The sequence below is a fragment of the Callithrix jacchus genome, chromosome 3, assembly GCF_049354715.1.
Source record: "Callithrix jacchus isolate 240 chromosome 3, calJac240_pri, whole genome shotgun sequence".
Classification (NCBI taxonomy): domain Eukaryota; kingdom Metazoa; phylum Chordata; class Mammalia; order Primates; family Cebidae; genus Callithrix; species Callithrix jacchus.
The window spans coordinates 48,267,166-48,293,450 of NC_133504.1; the positions used below are offsets into that span (position 1 = coordinate 48,267,166).

Below are 26,285 nucleotides of genomic sequence, written 5' to 3' on the forward strand. Positions count from 1 at the left end.
GCACAGTGATCTGGAAAATGCCTGCAGACAACAAATCAGTTGTATAAATACATTGTAGGGCTCACCTCTTCTCATGCTTTCCTTCTCTTGTGATCACTATAACCTTCGCCACCTGCTGCCCACTGTCAGAAAACTGTTTTTCCGTATAGTTGTTCAATTTTCTGTTTTTTCACTGCGGGAGGGTAAGTTAGCCCCAGTTGCTACATATTGCTGGCAGCATAGTCAATCCATTGATTTATTTAGTTATGAAGTTATGTTTTTGGCTTATGTACTGCACTTAGGTCATTTTTGGGATATGTGGTTCTATTTTAATTTCTTCACATGTGATTATTGTTTTCTGTTTATATTGTTTTCTACCTATTTTGGTAGTTCTAATTCAATTTTAATCTCTTCAAGTGTGATTATTGTTTTTCTGTTTATGTTATCATCTGCCTATTTCAGTAGTTCTAATTCACTGGGCATGTGGTCTATTTATCACATAACTTTTCTCAGGCTTTTGGACCCACTAAGATGATGGCGACAATGATGATGATGATGATGATGATGATGATGATGATGATAATGATTTTGGATGCTTTGTGGGGTTTTTCTTTTTTTTTTATTTTTTGTATATTACTGCTCACTGGGACTAATCGTTGTTAGATTTCTCTCAGAGGCAGCATTCCCCAAAATGGCTGATTGCTCAGCAGTGTCCCTTCTCATCCTCTGGTGGATGATCAACTTTGAGAAAGCTTCTCTTTTCCTCATAGTCTCCCAGGCTCAAGGCTGGAATTACTCAATTACTTCTTTTCCTTTGGAAGTCAGGAAGACCAGTAATATTCATTAGAGCCAATGTTACCTATAACCCTCATCCATAATGTTTACAGGATCCAGCTACTTTCTAGAATTGTTCACTTTACAATCCTTACATCATGCTCTCATGCAGATCTCTTTCTTGACCTCATGGGGGAAACCCCCTCACTAGTATTCTCTGCTATTGCTTCTACAGAACCAAACACCTCACTAAACCTGGAGGCCTATAAACCTCAGTAGAGGTTCAGCTAAGAAGACATAGCTGAATCAAAACTGGACAAGGAAAAAAGATGATGATGTGTCTATTCCCATCGTGCAATACTAATTTTAACTTTTAAGATGTTTCTTTTGGGCTCTTCTATACGTGTCACTCTCTTAGTACTGTTCTCTAGGAGATAAAAGCTACATTCATAAAATAATCCATGTTGTTGGTTAATAATTTATTCTTCCAATGAAAGCTGTTTGCACTTCAATCACAACCTTTTATAAACACTAACTTAATCTGAAGGCATGTATCTATTTGTAGGACTTTTAAATATCATGACAAGCTAGGGAGGAAGACATTTACCTTGTGAATCCCATTATAATCATCCTAGAAATGGAATTGCTGCATCATAGGATGTGAGCATATTCAGCTTTATTGAATATTACTAGGAATTTTGCCAATAGCAGTGCATAAAACTATTGTTACTCCTCACCCTCTGCAATGCTTGAAAGTATAAAATATTTAAAGTTATAGAAGTCTGATATGTGTAAAATATTAAATTATTGTGACTTTAATTTTCATTATTATTTGCCATTTGGATAACCTCTCCTGTGAATTTACTATTCATATTATTTATTTCCAACTAGATTTTATCTTTACTTACTGGTTGGTGGCCTTTGAATAGTCTGGGAATGAATCCTGTGCTGAAAGCTTGTAAATATTTTCTTTCAAATCTGTCACTTGCCTTTCAGATTATAGTTTTAATATTAGAATTATCAAAGTTATCAATATTTCCATTAGAGTTGGTGCCTTTAGTTCTTGTATTCTTATTTTAAAAGTCTTTTTTACCCTGAAATTATCCTATGTGTTGTTATAAAACATTTTAATATTGTTCTTTATATTTATAATATTTTCATCTGGAATTTATTTTTGTATGGTGTGAGATATGGATATGACCTAGGAATGTGATTATTTTTCCTTAATCCAAGCAAATTTTTATTGGGTTATTTATTTTATAAGCTCTGTTTATTACATCTTTTCCTCACTGATTTCCCACTGGCCAGTAAGTTCATTACTGTTTTACATCAAATTCCCCAATATGAGTCTATTTCCAGCCTCTCTTGTCTATTTGCCCATCTCTAATCAAGCCCAGGGATAAATATTTTGTTGTTCGGGGAACTGGAATTTTTGAGAAGCTCACTGGTGACTCTCCTCTACCGTAGAAATAAGCTCCAGATTGGCACAAGGTTGTTGCACATACCTAACCGTCAGAGGCAAGGTAGATGTAATTAATATCATAGCATCAAGACCAGAGAGGTACTTAGTGTTCTTGACACACAGGGATTTCCAGTGATGGTGAATAAATCATGATGTCTATACAGCTGAGATAAAATAGCTAAGTTCTAAATTGTTTGATTTGTGCAATAAGAAAAGAAATTAAGACCCAATTAGCAGAAAGCTGATGTCAGGTATCACAATGGAAAATTGCCTTATTCATGCAGCTTCTAGATCTACATGTGTCAACATTGTTTGAATGGGAGATAAGATCTCTCCGAAGAATGACCCTGCAGTCAACCAGAGGAATATATAATAATTATCTTTCTTGCTTGCTCCAAAGAAGCCTTAAGCTATTTGCCAGGGTTAAGGCCACTGAGGAAAAAGTAATACCTAGACCTTCCAAGGCAATGCAAAATACAATTTTAGTCCTTTAATTTGAAAGAGGGCTTATAGAAGCCAAGTAATCAATGCAGTTATAGCTCAGGATAATCTGATAGTGGGTCCATAGGTCCTTGAACTCACTCTGGTTATTTCCTCATGCTATAAATGTGTAATTGATGCAAATATATAAATAGCAGGTCACAATGGCTGGAATGGGAGATATAGTAGAAAGCCCCTGATATTTGTGTTCTCTAGCCAGGTAAATAATCCAAAGAAAGTAAATCAGAAGAAATACCATGTCTCACAAAGAATTGCAGGGATATCTACTACCATCAAAGAACTGAAAAATATAGTAGTGATGAATCATTTCTCTGTTAATTCATCTAGGCCTTCACAAATACTAGATGAACAAGGGCAGATGTGGGTACTATAAGCATAACAGCGTGGTAGCTCCAATCACAGTAACTGTGTGAAATATAATGCCTTTACTAGAGCAGATCAATGCAGATTCTGGAATTTAGTAAGCATTTATTTATTTTACAAAATTTTCTTCTCAGTACCCTGAGTATAGAGAATCAAAGATAGTAACTTTTCTTGGCAAAAAAGCAATTTATCTTCACTGTCCTGCCTTATAGCTGTTTGACTCTCCTCCTCTCTATTATGTAACTTAATTTGGTACTAGATGATAGACAAATCTGTGCACATGTATATTTATATGTATATGTGTAGGTTTTTTTCCTTTGAAATTGCAAAAGGTAACATGTATTTGATCGTGATGGGTTTCCATTTCATTTCCTAAGTTTTCATGTTCTATTCATGGGTAGACTAATTGTATCTGGAGCGTTGTAAGAAATTGGTCAAATATTTCATTTTTTTCTCATTCAGCAGCATTAAACACATAGAGCTCAGAAGTGAATTTTCCTTTGACGTGCAATAATCTTCAGACATTTTGAATGCAACAAAAACTTTTCCATGTTTCCATTTCATAAGGAAAGGGTATTGGCTAAGGGTATTGTAAAACTGTCCAGCCATTTGAAGCTCTCTTGCACAATGAAATACATGAAATGCTGTAGTTTTAGAGATTGTTGGCTGATTTCAACATACGGTTGAAACTATAACTGCTTTCTTTTAACTTTGACATTTCTGCTACTACATTTTTTTTTCAAATCTTCATGCCTGAAAAATAATGAAAAACTTTTCACAAGCATTCTTAAATTTCTCTATGCATAATTTAATAATAAAAACCTGTTTGGTCCTGCAGAACTCAGACCCCTTAATATATTATTAAGGAGTCTTAAAAATATTATTAATAATAATATAAATCTCCTAATATATTATTTTTATTTCCTGCATGGATTTTGTTAAACTGTCAGGAGTTATAAAATAGATAACAGAGAACTTTTGAGAATTAATAATCTATTTTTACAGATGTTCTCCTCTCTACCTCATTAGTAGACCTGATGTCAATCTACTTTCCATGGACTGGCTGAAAAAATCTCACCTCAAAGAATTGGACACCAATAGTAAGACTGTCTTAGAAAAAAAATGTGCATATGGTCTCCCAAAAGTACTCATCTAGTTATTTCCCATTTTCACATTTACAAATACTAATTTATCTATCTAGGTGACACCTTCAGATCTGAGAAATTTCGAGTGGTAGATAATGGAAATAAATCTTTAAAGACACTGGACCAAGACGTATGAGCTAGATATACAAAGGTCTTGGTTAAGATGACGGCTAGGAAAGTACCAAGAGCAGATTTTACCTAATTGATAATTTTTCTTAAGACCACTAATGCTTATTAATAACTATTAGCATAGTAACAAATCCCTCAGAGAGGACGGAAATATTAGACCCAGGAAATCAGAGTGATGTCATGAGATGAGCAGAAACTTTATGGTTAGTTCTGACTTCAGACTTCAGTTGATCACTTATAAGCTGTGGGACCTTGGGCAAATTATTGCGCCTCAGTTTGATCATCCGTAAACTGTAAATAGTTGCACAAGCCTCTGACGATTGTGAAAGTTAAGTAATGAAATACATCTAGCACATCATTAAAGCTCTGTGAATGTTAGCTTTTTAAAAATATGCATCTCTTTTAATAGGAAAAAACTCAAAAATTAGAAAGTCATGCAAGGTGATTTCTTACATTTCTTCCAGTTCGATGTTTCCGATGATAGGTTTCCAAATGAAGGCAGAAGAATCAGGGAAGCTTGCTTAACTCTTATTTAGAAGTTCAAATGCCACCAAACATGTCTGCAGAATGGTGTTCTCACATACAGTCAGTTTCCACTTATACAAACCAATTTGACCATGCAGCATATTCACTATGCCCCTGGGAAAAGAACAAGTATTCTAGTTAAGAAGATAGACTTTCCTGGGTTGGAATTACAGTCCCTAAATTCAAACTTAACTCCCAGGATATCTCTCTTTCCAACATGCCTGAGAACCCAGACTAATCAAGTCCATATATCTCCTACCTTAAGGGAGATACTGCTAACAGCTTTGTAAATAGTGCTTTTACAAATCTTAAAAGTCAAGATTAACAATAAAAGTAAATGCATACCCATGGGAAAAGCTGATGGTAAAAATGATAATGAGATTGCCTCTTGCTCTCCTCCAGATAAAAAGTTTTAATGTTTCTCTTTGTATTTGTTTTGTTAAAGTATATTCGATTTTTCTTGTATTGTTTCTATGTTTTTGTATTTGAAGCTAGGGTTTGAAAAAATAAAGACAGCATAGCAATCATGCAGTTTCTGAGATTACTTGATGTTTCATTGGATGCCCTCTTGGTAATACTAGGATGTATATTTAAAAAAGTAAAATTATATCTACTTGCAGATAACATGATTCTGTATGTTAAAAAAGATTCCACAAAAAAACTATCAGAACGAATAAATTCAGTAACGTTTCAGGAAGCAAAATCAGCATACAAAAACCAGTAGTTTATCTATCTATCTATCTATCTATCTATCTATCTATCTATCTATCATCTATCTATCTATTTATTTATGGAGACTGAATCTGGTTCTGTTGCTCAGGCTGGAGTTCAGTGGCTCACTGCAATGTCTGCCTCCAGGGTTCAAGCGATTCTCCTGACTCAGCCTCCCTAGTAGCTGGGATCACAGGCACCCACCACCACCCCCAGGTAACTTTTTAAATTTTCAGTAGAGATGGGTTTTCACCATGTTAACCTGGCTGGTCTCGAACCCTTGTCCTCAAGTGATCAGCTTGCCTTGATCTCCCAAAATGCTAGGATTACAGGCATGAGCCACTGTGCCTGGCCCAGTAGTATTTTTTATGCATAAATAACAGCCTAACTGAAAAAAAGATCAAGAAAACCAGACCATTTATGATAGCATCAAAAAATTAAAATACTTAGGAATAAATTTAACCAAGGGAGTAAAAGACCTGCACACTGAAAACTATGAAACATTGATAAAAGAAATTACAGAGGACATAAACTAATGGAAAGATATTCCATGCTAATGGCTTCGAAGAATTAATATTGTTAAAACGTCCATACTCCTCAAAGCAATATACAAATTTAATCCAATCCCTATTGAAATCCAATGATATTCTTTACAGAAATAGAAAAAAGTAATCCTAAAATTTATGTGAAACCACAAAAGACCCTGGAGAGCCAAACAATTCTGAGAAACAAAAGTTGGCAGTATTTAAATCAATATAATACTGATATAAAATTCTGTTACATGGTGATAGTAATCAAAACAGTATGGTACTGGTATAAAAACAGACATGAAGGCACAAGAAAATAGAGAGCCTAGAAATAAATCCAACCATATATAATCAACTAATTTTTAACAAGGGGACACAGTAAGGAAAGGATAGTCACTTTAATAAATGAGGCTAGGGAAGCTAGATTTCTATGTGCAAAAGAATGAAATTTGACTTGTGTCTTATGCTGTACACAATATTTAGCTCAAAAGTGTAAAATACCTAAATGTAAGACCAGAAATAATAAAACTCTTAGAAAAAAAACATAGGGGAAACGCTCCTGAACATTGGCCTTGGCAATAATTTTTTTGGATATCACATCAAAAGCTCAGGCCCAAAACCAAAAATAAATATGAGATTGCATCAAACTAAAAAGCTTCTGCACACAATCAACAAAATGAAACAACATCCTACAGATTGGAAAAAGTATTTCCAAACCATATATCAAATAAGGGATTGGTATTCAAAATTTATGAAGAACTGGGACAGCTTAACACTGCAAAAACAAACAATCCTATTGAAAAATGGGCAAAGGACTTGAATAGATCTTTCTCCAGAGAAAACATAAAAATGGCCAACAGGTATATGAAAAAGTGTTCTACATCATTAGCCATGAAGGAAGTGCAAATCAAAACCATCATGAGAACCACCTCACACCATTAGGATGTCTACTATAAAAAATGAAAAAGATAAATGCTGATGAAAGTATGGAGAAAAGGAAACTCTCATGTGCTGTTGGCAGAAATGTAGATTGATACAGCCATGATGGAAAACAGCATGGAGATTTCTAAAGAAATTAAAATTAGAACTACCACTCCCATATTCATTGCAACATTATTCTAGCCAAGATGTGGAAATGACCTATGTGTTCATCAAGTGACACTTGAATAAGGAATATTATTCATTCCTAAAAACAATGTGGTCTTGCCATTTGCCACAACAACATGGATGAGCCTGGGGGAAATTACTAAATGAAATAAGCCAGACACAGAAAGAAAAATATTGCATGATCTCATATGTGGAATCTTTTAAAAAAAATTAAATATACAGAGACAAAGAACAAAACAATGGTTACTAGGGCCAGGGAAGATGCGGGGTGGAAATGGGGAGATGTAGGTCAGTCAGAGGATTCAAACTAGCAGATATGTAGAATAAACAAGTCTAAATATCTAATGTACAACATGAGGACTATAGGTTATAAAAATTGTACTGCATACAGGATTTGTGATAAATGAGGAGATTTTAGCTGTTTTTACCACACACAAAAAATATGAGTATGTTAAATTATGGATGTTAATTTCTTTCATTTTAGCAATCTTTTTACTATCTAATATAACATCATGTTGTATACCTTATATATACAGAATAAAATTTATTAAAAAAATTTTAAAACATTGCTTTTAGCACCTTAATAACCTGGTTTGAATACTAATATCACCACTGCTAGCTTTTTGATCTTCCACAAATGCTTAACTTGCCTGACTCTCCGTGTCTTCATGTGCATAAAAGTAAAATTACATGAAATTAATCAGAAAGAATAAATGAAAGTGGCATAGTAGGCTGCAGAATGTCAGTTCTTGCTTCCCACTGTTGTGTTTCCTCTTTGTATTTACCTCATCATGAGAAACTAACAACGCTTAATAAAGAATAATCTCTCATCACCCTTCATTTATATTTGTTATAATTTTCTCCTTACTAATACATCTTCATCTTCGACAAAACCAAAAAAGCAGTACAGTACTAATGAAAGGCAAATAAGGTTAAGGAATTCTTACAGATTAAAGGAGACTGACGGGGTACAACAACAAAATGAAATGTGATTCTTGATTACATTCTGAAATATAACAGCCATTAGTGAAATATATGGTAAAATGTAAATAAACTCTTCAGCTGTGATAATGGTATTTTGTTAAGGTTAAGTTCTTGATTGCAATCATTGTAATGTGATTATAGAAGATAATATCCCTGTTTTGGTAAACATATATTAAGTCATTTAGAACTAAAGAAGTATTGTGTTTGCAACTTACTCTCAAATGACTCCAAAATATGTGTGTGCATATAGCTACATATGCACGCATGTGTAGAGTGTATACTTAAGCACATATGCCTATATACATACATATAGCCAATCCTCACTATTCATGGGTTCCATATTTGCAAGTTCAATGCCTCACTAAAATTGATTTGTAATCACCAAATCAATACATGTAACACCTTTGGAGTCATTTGGGGAGACGCACAGAGTGGTGAAAATTTGAGTTGCCAAATAAGCACAAATCCTGCTGAGGTTGAACAAGTTATCCCCTGCCTTTTTGTTTCAGCCTCACAGTGTAAACAAATGTCCTTTTCACGGTCTATTTAGAATAACATTTTTCACATGCTTATGCTTTGTATTAGTGATTTTGCTGTTTAAAATGTCCCCCAGACATACTGCTGAAGTGCTGTCTAGTGTTCCTAAGAGGAGGAAGGCTGTGCCTTATGGAGAGAATATGTGTTAGAAAGTCTCTGTTCAAGCATGAGTTATGGTGCTGTCAGCCATGAGCTCCCCTTTAATCAACAGTATATTTTAAATAAGATACCTTTAAACAGAAACACACATGAAACAAAGTTTTGTATTTGTGTAACACAGTTGTGGAAAATGTTGTGTCCAGAGGCTCATGGGAAACTGACTTTGTATTTCCCTTAAGAACAATGACTCAGTATTTGCTAATTCAGTATTTAGTAATTCAGTGTTTGCAGTGGCTTTATAGAACAAAACTACCACAAATAACAAGAATACAGAAAGAAAGAGAATGAGAGTGAGAGGGCTGATAAAGCAAATGTGGTAATATTAATTTGGAAAATCTGGAAGAAAATTATACAAGAATTATTTCTACTATTTTTGTAGGTTTTCTGTAAGTCTAACTTTTACAATGAAATTTGAAGATCAAAAGCAAAAAAAAAAAAAAAAAAATGCTGCACCCTTAGTTCAGAAACTTTTTTCAGGATCAGGAACAATCTAGAGGCAGATAAGGGGAGGTGTACCAAGATGTGGGAGTCTGAGAGGCAGGAGTCTGTTCACTCTGGGTGACCTTGAGCAGAATAACTAGGAGAGTATGAGAGGTCAAGAGATCGAGACCATCCTGGTCAACATGGTGAAACCCCGTCTCTACTCAAAATACGAAAAATTAGCTGGGCATGGTGGCGCGTGCTGTAATCCCAGCTACTCGGGAGGCTGAGGCAGGAGAATTGCCTGAACCCAGGAGGCGGAGGTTGCGGTGAGCTGAGATGGATCGCGCCATTGCACTCCAGCCTGGGTAACAAGAGCGAAACTCCGTCTCCAAAAAAAAAGTAAGATGTACAAGAGGTATGAAGAGTCCTGGATATGAGAAAAATCATGGAGTCAAAAGCTACTCTGATTTATGGGAAATTGGAAAACAAGGTAAAAGAGATTTGAGCAAGCATTCAGATTTAAAGCCTTAAACAATGTGAGGTGATTGGAAGTTCTGCTTGATAGATACTGTTTACATGGCACTGAATCAACCCGTTAACTTTAAAAGAAACGGGAAAGACCAGCCACTTCCTTCCTCTGCATTAATATTCATCCTTTCTCAACATTGTAATTCTTCCAGAGACATTTGTCAAAACTTCTTTTGATTACAAAAAATGATGTAAAAAAAGAGTGATGAATAACAACAAAAACTTGTTTCTGTTGCATCTGGGGGAAAAAATGTTTATTTGTGTGCTAAAATTGATACATGTGTTTCTTTTGTTGTGTGGGTTTGGGAGTATCTTTTCGTTTGTTTAGGGAATAAGTACATTTAACAATATGTCCCGGACACATTATTAAGTGAATTTGTTATTAGAGTTTGTTTTACTCTGTTGTGTGTTGCTTTAACAGAATGCCACAGACTGTGTAATTTATAAAGCAACAAAATTCATTTCTTCAGGTTCTGGAGGCTGGAATGTCCAAGGTGGAGGAACCCACAAATTTGGTGAGGACCTTCTTGCCACATCATCCCATGGTGAAACGTAGAAGGACAAGAGACAGAGAGACAGAGACAGAGACAAAGACAGAGACAGACAGCAAGTGGTGGTTGAACTCACTTTTATAACAAGTTTACTCTTGTGATAAATAATCCACACTCATAATAATGACATTAATCCATTTTGATTGCTTCTTTTTTATTATTACTATGCTTTAAGTTCTGGGATACATGTGTAGAATGTGCAGGTTTGTTACATAGTTATACAAGTATTATGATAGTTTGCTGCACCCATCAACTCGTATTCTATATTAGGTGTATCTCCTAATGCTATCCCTCCTCTAACCCCCAACCCCTGACAGAATCCAGTGTGTGATGTTCCCCTCCATGTGTCCATGTGTTCTCATTGTTCAACCCCCACATATGAGTGAGAACATGTGGTGTTTGGTTTTCTGTTCTTGTGTCAGTTTGCTGTGAATGATGGTTTCCAGCTTTATCCATGTCACTGCAAAGGACATGAACTCATCCTTTTTATGGCTGCATAGTATTCCATGGTATATATGTGCCGCATTTTCTTTATCCAGTTTATTATTGTTGGGCATTTGGGTTGGTTCCAAGTCTTTGCTATTGTGAACAGTGCTGCAATAAACATACATGTACATGAGTCTTTATAGTAGAATGACTTATAATCCTTAGGGATGTTCCCAACAATGGGATTGCTGGGTCAAGATCCCACTCTCAACACTGTTGCATTGTGGATTAAATATCCAACACGTGAACTTTGGGGGTACATGCAAACCCTACTATCCCACCCTGATTCCCAAAATTCATGTACTTATCACAATGCAAAATACATGTAATCCAACCCAAGAGTCCCTAAAGTCAACTTGTTCCAGCATCAACTCAAAAGTCCAAAGTCCAGAGTCTCATCTAAATCAGATATGGGTGAGACTCAAGGCACAGTTCATCCTGACTCAAATTCCTCTCTATTGTGATCCTGTGAAATTAACAAGTTATGTGCTTCCAAAATACAATGGTAGGACAGGCATAGGACAGACATTTTCATTTCAAAAGAGAAAGGGGTAACTGGTCCCAAAAAAGTCTGAAATCCAAAAGGGAAAATATCATTAAGTCTTAAAGTTTCATAATAGACTTTGATGTCATGTTCCACATCCTGGGCACACTGGGGTGGGAGCTGGGACCCCATAGCCTTAGGCAACCCCCTGTGATTCTGCTGGGCTCAGTCCACTCAGCAGCTTTCATAGATTGGAGTCTTGTGCCTGCAACTCTCCCAGGCTGACTTCTGAGGGACTTAGGAGTAGCCCCACTCCCACTGCTCCACTAGTCATTGTCTTAGTGGAGGCTCTCTGCGGTGGCTCCAATTCCACATTTCCACTCAGCATTGGCCTGGAACGGACTCTCTGTGGTGGCTTCATCTCTAAAGCAAGCCTCTTCCCGGCAGCTAGGCTATCTGCAGCACCATGTGAGATCTAGATGGAGGAAGCCCCACAAGTCTTGTGTTCCATGCGCTTGCAGAATTAGGACCACACGGTTGCAGCCAAAATTTATGACCTGTACCTTCCAAATCAGTGGGTCAGGATGCACCTGTGCCTTTTTGAGCCCTTGCTGGGGAAGCTAAGGAGCACTGTGCCAGAATGCAAAGGACATAAACCCAAGGTTTCTGGGCAGCAAGCCCATGGAGGGCACTTAGGCCCATCTCTCAAAATCATTCTGCCCTCCTAGAGGTCAGGCATGTGATTGGGTCAGGCCTCAAATATCTCGAAAATGCTTTTGGGATCATTCACCCAAACTCTTGATGGTTCCTTCTATCTGGACTAATTTTAGCACAGGATTGCTTGGATACACGTGTGGTTTGCTTTCCTGAACTACTTTTTTGTTCTTCACATGTGCAGTTAAAAGAAGCCCAGTAATTCCTTCAATATTTTGCTTAGAAATTTCTTCAGCTAGACATTCTAGTTGAGCGCGCCTAAATTCCTCTTTCCATAAAGTCCTAGGACATGGACACAATTCAGTAACATTTTTTGTCACTTCATAACAAAGATGGCCTTTACTCCAGTTCCCAAGAAGATGGTTCTCTTTGCCATCTGAAATTTCATTAGAATGGCCTTTATTGTTCATATTTTTACCAACATCCTGATTATAACCACTTATGAAATCTTTATAAAGATTCAAACTCTCCTTACAGCTCTCCCTTATTCTAAGCCCTCATCAGAATCATTCTTAACACTCCATTTATGGCAGTCTAGGGTTTTTCTAGCCTGCTCCTCAAAATTCTTCTAGCCTCTACCTATTACTCAGTTCCAAATCTGCTTCCACATTTTCAGTTATTGTTATAGCAACAGCCCCACTTCTCAGTACCAATTTTCTGTCTTAGTCCATTTCGTGTTGCTATAACAGAATTCCACAGACTGAGTAATTTATTTTTAAAAAGAAATTTATTCTGATGGTTCTGAAGGCTAGGAAGTCCACGGCTGAGGGCCTCAAATCTGGTAAGAGCCTACTTGCTGCATCATCCCATGACAGAAGAGGAAGGGCAAGAAAGCAAGAGTGACAAGAAAGCAAGAGGGGCTCAACTTGTTTTTTACAATAATCTCACTACCCCAACTCTCATGATAATTATCCAACTCCCATGATAATGATGTTAGTCCATTCATAAGAGACGAGCCCTCATGACTGAATCACCTCTTCTTTTTTTTTTAATTTTTATTTTTTTTTATTTTGAGACGGAGTTTTGCTCTTGTTACCCAGGCTGGAGTGCAATGGTGCAATCTCAGCTCACCGCAACCTCCGCCTCCTGGGTTCAGGCAATTCTCCTGCCTCAGCCTCCTGAATAGCTGGGATTACAGGCATGCGCCACCGTCTCACCTCTCAACATTGTAGCATTGGGAATTAAGTTTCCAACACATGAATGTTGGTGGAGACATTCAAACCATAACAGAATGTGTCATATATACAAAGGTGCATAAATCATAAGCATACAGCTTAATAAATTTTTACAAAGTTGTCGAGAAATAAACATTATCAGTACAGTGGTCATCTTCATACTTCCTCCAAGTCACTATTTCCCTCAAAGTTACCATTATCTCACTCCCATAGGTTAGTTTTGTCTATGTTTGAACTCTATATAAACAATATTATACAGGATGTACTCTTTCTTACCTGGATTATTTTATTTAATATTGTCTCTATGAGTGTCATTTATTTGTTCCATGTAATAATGGTTTGTTCATTCTTATTTCTGTGTAATATTCTCTTATTTGAATATACTAATATTTATTTATTCTGTTTACTATTAAAAAATATTTTATTGCTTTCAGTTTGGGGTTCTATCAATGGTAATATTATAGAAACCCTTATATTGCATTTGGTACACACCTACACATGGTGTTCATATCTAGTTGTGATATTGTTGGGTTATTGAGTATGTGTATGTTCGGTGATCAGTTTTATTCTGTCAAACAGTAGTTATGGTTGTTAAAACAATTTATACATTCAGTAGTGGTGTATTAACATTATCCTGGATTTTTAATTTTTTTTTCTATTTTTATTTGACTCTATTCAGAGAATATATTTCACAAAACCTGTACTTCTTGAAAGGTAAAATTGTACTTGTGACCAAGAACATGAACAACTTTTAAAAATATTCCCTGAAAATAAGAGAAAAATGTATAGCTTATGTTTGTTTATAAACACACACTATAATCAAGACCCGAATAACTTTGGAGCAGCAGCATATTCCAAGACACAAAGACAATAGCATATAAATGCCAATATCTTCAAATAAATATATAAACTAATGCACTTCCAAATAAATTACAATAAGGCATTTTTGTAATATAAAAATTATAATATATTTATACACGAAGACAATTTTTAAAAATCAACTATCATGAAAAATTGAAACTAAAGTAGTAAAGAGATGCTTGTCCTACTACATATGATGCATAGCCATCAAGTTACTACAAACCTTAATAGAATGTGTTGGTAGAGGAATAGCCAAATAGAAAAATATTGAGTCTAAAAACCAATTCAAGTACATAGAAGCTTTACATATAATAAATATGGTTTCACAATATGTTTAATAAAATGAACTGTATTTAATAACTATTGAACCTGAAATAAATAACATTATTTTTCTGCTATCCATCCAGCATAATTGGCTATCCATTCAGATAAAAATATTATACCTTATTTGATATCACACAAAAAATAAATCACACATTAATTTAATAACTAAATATTCAAAAAATAAATTTATCAGAATACTTAAAAGAATATTTGTGTAACTTTGGGATTGGTGGATGATTTAAGAATATTTGACAATTCAGAAGTCACAATGATCAATAGATTTGACTAAATAAAAATTAAAACTTCATTTAAAAATTTAAAGATAGACTAGGAGAAAAGATTTGCAATATATTTAACAAAGATTAACATCGAAGAAAATGATTGAATAAATTGTGTTTTAAACCTAAATGTTACTCAGCTATTAAAAAGAATGTGTTAGAAAAATGACCGTATTTTTTGGTCATTCACCCAAATTATTTTTTTGACCTACATTCTGAGAATATAACGACAGCAGTACAGCTTTTGGCTCTCCTTGAATCCTCACGTAAGAACAGTCAAAGTAACCAGAAAGAAAATTCAAAATATTTGTAACAAAAATTGGTAACAGACTACCCACCATGAAACCTAAAATACAAGCAGAGACAAAGTACCAACAACCACAAGATCTAAATGTTACTGAAACCTGTGAGAGAAAACAGAGGGAAGCAAGCATATACCTGATTGACCTCAGAACAGGTAGCACAAAATAGTCATCTTAAACGTTGGCAGACCAATTGGAAAACAGCAGCTGCATCTAGGAAGGGTTTTGCATCCTCCAGCAGTTTTTAAGGGCAGAGAGCCACAGTAAGGCTAAAGAGTTTGGAGCAGTCTAGACTCTCTGAACTCTGGAAACTCCCTTGTAGGACAGGGTCACACACCAAGAAGAAACATCTGGGAGCAAAATGAACACTGAGAAGGATTGGTATAAGATAAAAAAAGAAGAAAAAAGCCAAATAAAATTGGGCAAACTGAATAAAGCCAGCAAATCATGGAAGGCAGTACGCCATATATTTAACACTACACAAATGCAAAAAAAAAGAAAAGTTGTGAAGACAGAAAGCTATCTAGACAAGATTATTCAGAAAATTTAGAACAGAAATCATATTAAAATGAGAAACATGAAGATATTGAGATCAAATTCCATATAAAATTACTGCAGAACATCTCTGTATGCAATAAAATATACCAGAAAGATACATTCAAAAGACAGTGACAGGTATAAAGTACTATTTCCAAACAAGCTAAAAGGCATTAAGACAATGTACAAAATATAAAAGAACAGTGTAACTTAAAATTACAAAAGTTCAAAACGAAGGTAATGGGACTCAAAACTTAGAAATAAGGGAGAAAATCATTTTAGAAAGCAAGATTTAAGCCAGAAGAAACATGGGAGTGAATAAGCACAATAAATATTGTCTTAGGGACTTTAGGAGTAAATGGCAGATAGGAGGCAGGACTAACTTGCTGCTCCTACTCAGCAGGACAGAGCAGTGTGTGGAGACCCACATCATGAACTTTTGCTCTGAGACACTGCAGGAACATACCAAGAAAGCCAAGATAATCCACAGACCCTTTGAAGAAGGTGAATTGCCACTGCAGACTCCATGGGACAGCTGAGGAACACCGAAGACAAAGAGTGTAATCTCTTGAAAGCCCTACGGCCCTACCCACTGCCTGATCCACCCTAGACTACCACAGTTGATGCACTTTTGGAAGCGCCACATCCTGGCTGGAGGCCAGTCAACACAGAACAGTGCACTTAACAATAATACAACCAAGGACCCTCAAAGTCCACTTCACTCCCCTACTGCCTCCACCGGAGCTAGGTGCTGGTATCCATGAGTGAGAGACCTGAAGATGAATCACAACACAGGACTCTGCAGATATTCCCCAGTCCCAGCCTGGAGCTCTGCTGGGTGGGTAAATCAAAAAGAGAAATAACGATCACTGCAGTTCAGTTCTCAGGAAGCCCCGTCGTAGGGTAAAGGGAAGAGCACCACAACAAGGGAGCACTCTGTGGGGCAAAGGAATCTGAACAGCAGCCCTTGAGTCCCAGATCTTCCCTCTGGCATAGTCTACCCAAATGAGAAGGAACCAGAAAAACAATTCTGGCAATATGACAAAACAAGGTTCTGTATCAGCCCCAAAAGATCACACTATCTCACCAGCAATGAATCCAAACCAAGTGAATAGAAGTAGCTATTCTTATATCAGACAAAACAAACTATATAATGATAAATGGACTAGTCCAAAGAGAAATTATCACAGAAAGATAATTGAGAAGATTCAAATAAGCTCAATTAGAAATGAAACAGAAAATACTACAATCAATGTCACAGAAGTACAAAAGATCATTCAAGGCTACTACAAACACCTTCACATGCATAAGCTAGAAAACCTAGAGGAGATGGATAAATTCCTGGAAGTATACAATGCTCGTAGATTAAACCAGGGAGAAATAGAAACTCTGAACAGAACAGTAACAAGCAACAAGGTTGAAAGAGCAATTAAAAAGTTACCAAAAAAAAAAAAAAACTAATCAGGACCAGATGGATTCACAACTGAATTTGATCAGAAATTCAAAAAATGGATACCAATCCTATTGACACTATTCCAAAAGATAGAGAAAGAGGGACTCCTCATTAAATCATTCTACAAAGCCAGTATCACCCTAGTACCAAAACCAGGAAAGGACATAGCAAAGAAAAGAATACTACAGACCTGATGCATGTAGATGCAAAAATTCTCAACAAAATATGAACTAATGCAATCAATTAACATATTAAAAAGATAATCCACCATGATCAAGTGGTTTTCACACCAGGTATGCAGGGATGGTTTCACACCCACAAGTCAATAAATGTGATACACCACATAAAATTAAAAACAAAAAGCACATGATCATCTCAATAGATGCAGAAGAAGCATTTGACAAAATCCAGCATCCCTTTATAATTAAAACTCTCAGCAAAATCAGCATAGAATGGACATACCTTAAGGTACTTAAAGTTATCTATGCAAAGCCTACAGCCAATATTATACTGAACAGGGAAAAGTTGAAAGCATTCCCCCTGAGAAATGGAACAAGACAAGGATGTGCACTTTCACCACTCCTATTCAACATAGTACTAGAAGTCCTAGCCAGAGAAATCAGACAAGAGAAAGAAATCAAGGGCATCCAACTTGGTAAAGAGGAATTCTAACAGTCAGTTTGCTGATGACATGATCATATACCTAGAAACCCCTAAAAACTTATCCAAAAAGCTCCTAGAACTGGTAAACAAATTCAGCAAAGTTTCAGGATACAAAATTAATGTACACAAATCAGTAGTCCTACTATACACCACCAGCAACCAAGCTGGAATAAAATCAAGAACTCAATCCATTTTAAAATAGCTGCAAAAAATGAAATAAAATACTTAGTATTATACTGAACCAAAGAGGTGAGAGACCTGCACAAGGAAAACTACAAAGCAATGCTGAAAGAAATCATAGACAACACAAACAAATGGAAACATGCCTCATGCTCATGGATCGTGTATTAGTCCATTTACACACTGCTGATAAAGACATACCTAAGACTGGAAAAAAATAGGTTTAATGGACTCACAGTTCTGCGTGGCTGGGGAGGCCTCACAATCATGGTGGAAGGTGAGAGACACTTCTTACATGGCGGCAGCCACAGAAAATGAAAACCAAGTAAAAGGGATTCCCCTTATAAATCCATCAGATCTTGTGAGACTTATTCACTACCACAGGAACAGTATGAGGGAAACCATCCCCATGATTCAATTATCTCCAACTTGTTCCCCCTCATAACACTAGGAAATTATGGGAGCTATAATTCAAGGTGAATTGAGTGGGACACAGCCAAACCATATCAGATAGGCAGAATCAATATTGTGAAAATAACCATACTGCTAAAAGCAGTCTACAAAATCAGTGCAATTCCTATCAAAATACCACCATCATTCTTCACAGAACTAGAAAAAACAATCCTAAAATTTATATGCAATCAAAAAAGAACCCACATAGCCAAAACAAGATTAAGCAAAAAGAACAAAATCTGAAGGCATCAGATTACCTGGCTTCAAACTATACTACAAGGCCATAGTCACCAAAACAGCATGGTGCTGTTATAAAAACAGGCATGCAGACCAATGGAATGGTATAGAAAACCTGGACATAAAGCCAAATACTTACAGCTAACTGATCTTCAAAGAAGCAAATGCAAACATAAAGTGGGGAAAGGACACCCTATTCAACAAATGGTGCTGAGATAATTGACAAGCCACATGTAGAAGAATAAAACTAGATCCTCATCTCTCATCTTGTACAAAAATCAACTCAAAATGGATCAAAGACTTAAATCTAAGACATTAAACCATAAAAATTCTAGAAGATAACATCAGAAAAAGCCTTCTAGACATTTGCTTAGGCAAAGACTTCATGACCAAGAACCCAAAAGCAAATGCAACAAAAGCAAAGAGAAATAGATGGGACTTAATTAAACTGAAAAGCTTCTTACTACAAAGAAGTGGTTAGCAGAGTAAACAGACAACCTACAGAGTGGGAAAAAAATCTTCATAATCCATATGTCTGACAAAGTACCAATATTCAGAATCTACAAGGAACTCAAACAAATTGGTAAGAAAAAAATCCAATCCCACTAAAAAGTGGGCTAAGGACATGAATAGACAATTCTCAAAAGAAGATAAACAAACGGCCAACAAACATATGAAAAAATGCTTAACATCACTAATATCAGGGAAATGCAAATCAAAATCCCAATGTGATACCACCTTACTCCTGCAAGAATGTCCATAGTCAACATTCAAAAAATAATTCAGTCAATACAAAAAATGTGGTAACTATATCATGGAGTACTACTCAGCTATAAAAAGGAATAATATATTGGCACTTTCAGCAACCTAGATGGAATTGGAGACTATTATTCTTTTTTTAATAGTTTTATAATATTGAATCTTTCTTTTTTTTATTATTGTACTTTAGGGTCTGGGGTACATGTGCAGATCATGCAGGATTGCTGCATAGGTACATACATGGCAAGGTGGTTTACCACCTTCATCCCCCCATCACCTATATCTGGTATTTCCCCCCACAATTTCCCTCGCTACCCTCTCCACTCCCCACTGCCCCTCCCCTAACTCCACCAGCGGACTGCAGTGTGTGATGCTCCCCTCCTTGTGTCCATGTGTTCTCATTGTTTGACATTCACCTATGAGTGAGAACATGCAGTGTTTGGTTTTCTGTTCTTGTGTCAGTTTGCTGAGAATGATGGTTTCCAGATTCATCCATGTTCCTATGAAGTACATGAACTCATCATTTTTTATGGCTGTGTAGTATTCCATGGTATATATGTGCCACATTTTCTTTATCCAGTCTATCATTGATGGACATTTGGGTTGGTTCTAAGTCTTTGCTATTGTAAACTAATTTAGGAATGGAAAACCAAGCATTGTATATTCTTACTCATAAGTGGGAACTAAGCTATGAGGATGCAAAGGTATAAGTATAATACAATGGACTTTGGGAACTTGGAAGAAAGAGTGGGAGGGGGTGAGGGACAAAAAGACTACACATTGGGTACAGCATACACTGCTCAGGTGATGGGGTGCCCCAAAATCTCAGAAATCACCACTAAAGAACTTATGTAACCAAATACCACCTGTTCCCCAAAAACCTATTGAAATAAAAAAGTAAAAATTTTTAAATAATATTCTCTTAAAAATTAAGTGATAAAAAGTAGTAAAACAAACTTCTTAAAAAGAAGTGAAAAATAAATAAAAGGATTTGAGAGTAACATAATTAAGTATGGTAAAAATCCAATAAATAGATAATCAAATAAAGGAAATCACCATGTAACAAAACTAGATATTTATAAAAACTTTCCTAAAATAATAATAAACAATTTTTACAACTAATATTGAGAGATCATAACGTGTACAAGATAGACTCAGGATGATCAATACCAAGACATTTTAGTGAAATTGCCAGACAATAAAGGAAAGTAAAAACTCTAGTGTTTTTTTAAAAATAGCACGTAACATATAAAGGGTATAAAAGTATATTATCATCAGACTTTTTGGTATAATATTTTTATGCCAAAAGAAAATAAATATATTAAATGCACTCAAGAAAAGAAAATGTGAAACAACTATTTTCTACCCAGCTAAACAGGTCTTAAAGAATAAAGAGCATGAGCTATTATAATTTAGGGAATGGTGTTCCCATGAATCCTTCATGAAAAATCTACTGAGAAAATAGCTTAAAGCAACCCAAATGACCCAACGAGACATTTACGTAAGTATCAGTGGGTAAGAATTAAATATAGAAATTCATATAAAACTAACTCATTATACAGTCTCACATGTAGAGACATTAAAACTATTACAAAGGAGAGAGTAGGGTGGCATATTAAAAAGTTTTAGCTGTTTTCTGTAATGCTAATTAGTGGTAGTATCGTTATGGAACTGTTTCGCATGGAATAAAACAAATGACTAATTATGATTTTTGTTTGTTTTGTTTTGTTTTGAGACGGAGTCTCACTCTGTCGCCCAGGCTGGAGTGCAGTGGTGTGATCTCGGCTCACTGCAACCTCCTACTCCTGGGTCCAAGTGATTCTCCTGCCTCAGCCTCCCGATTCGCTGGGATTACAGGTGTGCAACACCACCCCAGGCTAATTTTTTGTATTTTTAGTGGAGACAGGGTTTCATTATGTTAGTCAGCAGGATGGTGTCGATCTCCTAACCTTGTGATCTGCCCGCCTCGGCCTTTTTTTTTTTTTTTTTTGAGATGGAGTCTTGCTCCATGGACCAGGCTGGAGTGCAGTGGCAACATCTCAGCTCACTGCAACCTTTGCCTTCTGGGTTCAAACAATTCTCCTGCCTCAGCCTCCTGAGACCTGGGATTACAGGTGCGTGCCACCTCACCTAGCTATTTTTTGTATTTTTAGTAGAGACAGGGTTTCCCCATGTTGGCCAGGCTTGTCTCAAACTCCTGACCTCAAGTAATCCACCCGCCTCACCCTCCCTAAGTGCAGGGATTACAGGTATGAGCCACTGTGCCCAGCCTAAAATTTTTAATTGTAACATTTCCTATGTCTTGTAAGAATTCTTAGACTATTAAAAGGAAACAGGAGTGTAATACAGACTAGGTTAAGTAAAAATCCTATAGTTGCAAATTTCAACTAGATATATCAGTAAGAACACATGAGGTACTTTGTGAAGTATGTTTATATCCTAATTCTATACACAGAAAGTGCCTAGAAACAATGATAAATCCAAAAGCAATGAACATCAGTAGAGACTTGATTGTGGTCTTGAAATGATATTTCCCAACAAATATGGGAAGTGGTGTTTCCTGGAGACACAATTGATTCTGGTCTAGAAAGAGAAAATGAACAAAATGAGCATGAAATACCTTGACATACCTGGTGTCATGGAACATATTAAAAACTCTTAAGGTGATATTTTAAAAAACAAAACCAAAACAAGACTCAGAAACAAGCTTCAAGAGAATTCTCAATCCAAAAATGAAAATTTTGAACCCCAATAAGAATAAGGATTATAGCATGTTAAAACTTAATAAATGCAGCATGTTTGAATGCATGATTTTACAATTATATTCTTGCTTTCTTACTACATTAGCTAGGGCTTCCAGTATGATGTTGAAAAGGAGCACTAGAAGGGAACACCTTTGTGTTGTTCCTGATCTTACAGGAAACTGTCTAGTTTCTTACCATTAAGTATAATATTCACTGCAGGGTTTTTTTGTAGATGTTCATTACCAAATTGAGGGAATTCCACTCTCTTCCTAGTTTCCAGAGAGTTTCTATCATGGATAGGTTTTGGATTTTGTCAAATGCTTTCTCTGTATCTGATATAATTATGTGCTTTTTCTTCTTCAGCCTGTTAATGTGATGGATTATATTAATTCTTTTTTGAATGCTGAACCAGCCTTACTACCTGGGATAAATCCCACTAAGTTGTGGTGTGTAATTTTTTATACATTGCTGAATTTTATTCAACACCCACTTATGAGTGAGAACATGTGGTGTTTGGTTTTCTGTTCTTGTGTCAGTTTGCAGAGAATAATGGTTAAGGAAGAAATTTCACATTTAACTTCACCTAGTGTTTCCCAACTTCTTTTAAAGAATGAATGCTTTCTTCACAAAATTCCATTACCATCTAGCAGCCATGGTGTGTTGGAGCCAGTTTGTACAGCTTGTGAGAACTGCCTGGACACAATTCTTCCCAACTTTGTGTTCAGTGACATCAGGTTGGTAGCTTAAAATCAGCCACAGTGGGAATATTTACACCATAGAAATCAGCAATCACTATAAATCAAGACTTCACCTACCCTCCAGCACCAATTGTGAAATATTTTCCAGCACACCACAGTTTAGCAGACTCAACATTTACATAGGACATGGAGAAATTCTGCTTTAGATTATTTCCTTTAACTGGAATCTGGTGGCCCTTATTAATTTTAAATTTATTTTATTTCTAATATATAATGCCTAAGCAAAGCAAAATTTTATTAATCCAACATACTAAAATGTATTCATAAAGATTTTTTAAAACGCTAAAAAGAAGGTTGGGGAAGAATAGAAGTTGAGAGAGTAAAAGAAACTTAAAGGTACCTCCTATTAACATTGCTGTACAACTATAGAAATCTGAGGGCAGAACGTGACATTTATAGTACATTCAGTGCAGCAGGAAGAGACAATTCTGGTAATTTTCCATTGATGTGATGCTGCTTTTCTTGGGTGGTATGAAGTTCTAATCATTTTTGTCTCCAGCCACAACTACCTCTAACTCAGCATGTAGAAATAGCTCTAGCTCCCCCCGGGGTAGTATATGAAAGTAGGTCTGGATTTGTATATTTTTGGCTGAAGTGACCAATGTCCTAAAGAATGTTGTCACATCCACGTGGAACCAGTAAGCACCTCCTGTCAGATTAGTCTGAAATACGTTTCCAGTAAGCACCATCCTTACTGGCAAGTACGTCATTCCCTTATCCTCTCTCAGCTACTTTCACACAGACTTCTCGAGATTAAAACTAAGTACCTCAGCAGAAGAGTGGGACAAGGGCCAGTGGCTGAAGATTTTTGAACAGGTGGTAGCAAGCAAAAGTGTGACAATAGCATCAATAAAGCTCATCTCTATAATGGAAAATGTATTATGACAAAAACCAAAAGAGGCAAATGTTATATAACCAAAGTCCCACCCTTGCCAAGCTTGTGTTGCTGGCAGCAGCCCTCCTTACACAGAATTAGAACACACCACACAGATAAATTATGTTACACGCATCTATGAGAGCAAAGTGGGAATCCCAGCAATGAGAAAACAAACCCAGTTGCTCAGTAACACAGTGGCCATGTGCCGTACAGTAACTTTGAGCCCAACCCTTGAAGCAAGGCTCCAATTCCTCATCCATGGAGTCATGCATACCAGGATTACAGGCTTGCATGCCATAGGCTTCTGAGTGAAAGAGGAAACCCTGATGGTGAATTATGCTGTGGGCTTTCCTTACACATGGTGGTAGAAACAGCATGAGCTCAACTACAATTCTCACTGCAATGGGACTGTTAATGATACAGGGCCTTTTGCCACTTACTAATAAATACATGGCAAATCACAGTGAAAATAGATACAAAGCATGTGAATATTGTGATAATACCATTCACATGAACATATTTACATAATTTTAATTTATAAGAGCTATATTATATTTATATTTGTTCTGAGGAAATTAAGCAGCCCATACACAGAGAGCAGGGGAACGAGGGGGAGAGAGAGAGAAAGAGAGAAACTACGTAGATGAGTGTTACCAAAAGGAAGGGTCAAACCTGCTTCTAGGCATTTCCTCCACTGTCAAAACATCTGGAAACATCTCAGATTTGCAAAAGCATCATTTGTTTTCAGTAATTACTCTGGATGTCTCTCCATGCTGACAAGTGAGCTTCAAATATCTTTCTAGGCTTATGTGAGAAGCATGTAGCATTCTTATCTCATAATGAGGCCCATGGGGGTTGAAAATTCTCTTAGGTCTTATTTTACCTTATTGATTACTGTCAGTTGCTTCCAAAGTTTAACTCTTTATCTGACTGTTAAAAACATAGGTTTCCACCTCTAAATTCCAAATGAAAGGGAATATTATACTCTTGATATTTTGCCTTCATCATAATAGCTTCATTTATTGTGCACTGTTTTCAGTTGCTTTATTTTATGTATTTCTTACAATAACCTTGTGGAGCAGGCAGATTACACATAAGGATACTTACATCTAGAAAAATTAAAGAACTTGCCTAGAGATGTAAAACAAGAGGTAGAGCTACAATTTTCTCTTTCTTCCTAAAGAGCTGTTGAATGTTCCCACTTCAATATTCTCCTTCCACGTTGCACCAAATATTCACTATTCCTCTTCATTCTTACTTTTTAAATTTCTTGAGTCAGCCATAGGCACTATAGTCCAAACATTCTTGTGAAAATCAAGAACAGGAAAGTACGTCTCCTAGTTTGTTTCCTACCAGGTATTCCTGTTGAGAGTGAGCCCACTGAAAAAGTTCTGAACTGCCTCTCAGATTCCGTTCTGACAATGCAGTTCCGAGGAAGAAGGCCATTGCCACATTGTAATTGAGATGAGTTGACTTTTGTGCTGTCTGTGAGATATGCCCCTGGCACTCACATTTCCTGGCCCTTAACTTGATGAATGTTGGCACAGCACAGTGGCTATTGCCTGCAGGAGGCTTAATGAATGATTGCATTCTGATTGACTTCTAGCCCAGACGAAATGCTGAATATTTTCTGTTTCAATACACAGCGGCTCTTCCATTAACATCCAGGTGAGTTTTACATGTAGACCCAAGTCACTAATAAACTTAATGTTAGATTCAGTCACAAAACTGCAAACCATCCAGTGAGATTTGCAGCATGTGGAGAGATGTCAAGGTCATAGGTGCAAATTTGTGATGACAAGTTTATTTTAGGGGCCTCAAAATTAGTAGCCCAGTGAAAACACAAAAATGATTATTAATTTTTCTTGGTAACTATAATTTTATTCAATTAAGTTAGCTTTTTGTAATATGTTACTGCTAGAAACAAAATGTTTCTGTATCTACCTTAGGTTGTGTTGACACAATGGCAATACTATGGGATACCAAGATCCTAATAAAAACCCAAAGAGAGGGAGGCACCAGATTGTACTTTCAAGTATCAGTATGCATAAACAGTGCAGGTGGATTGCTGGAAAGAGCTCAGGATTTTATCCATGTTTCTTTGGGAAAGGAACTTTTTCTGACTCTAAGTTTCCTCATATGTAAATTGGGGATAATGATGTCATCTTCAGAAAGTACTTGTGAAAGTTAAATAAGATAATGACATGAAAATATTTCCTAATTGATACAAATACTAATATTTATTAATATGATAGCAAAACCTCTCAATTTATTGGGCTTATGTTCCAATTTTTCAGTTATACTCAGTTTTCAGGGAGGAAGACAATAGATTAATATATTTGTTTATAGATATTTCTTTCATGGCAAAAAACAAAAGAATCAGAAAAACGTATTTTTCAAAGCATTTTAAAACATTTGTTTGGCATTTCTCTCCTTGCTTTTCCTTTTCTAAATTCTTTTCATTGTGAGTCATCAATATTTAATGAAACACTTGGAAAATAAACAAAAAGGGGCATGAAATATTATCTGTACCACCACCCAAACACAAATACCATTAACATTGTCATATTTATTTTTAAATACTTTCTATACACT

At 36.1% G+C, this 26,285-nt stretch overlaps 1 protein-coding gene across 1 annotated transcript in view; it reads right to left on the reverse strand.

Moving 5' to 3' along the window:
• Positions 1-4,855: 4,855 nt before the first annotated feature.
• The window catches only part of LOC144581681 (uncharacterized), a 149,741-nt gene continuing 128,311 nt past the window's right edge, over positions 4,856-26,285 (reverse strand). Inside the window, exon 3 of the mRNA XM_078366064.1 lies at positions 4,856-4,992. Coding sequence (XP_078222190.1) covers positions 4,985-4,992 — 8 coding nt within the window. The 3' untranslated portion in view covers positions 4,856-4,984. The remainder of the gene's footprint in view (positions 4,993-26,285) is intronic.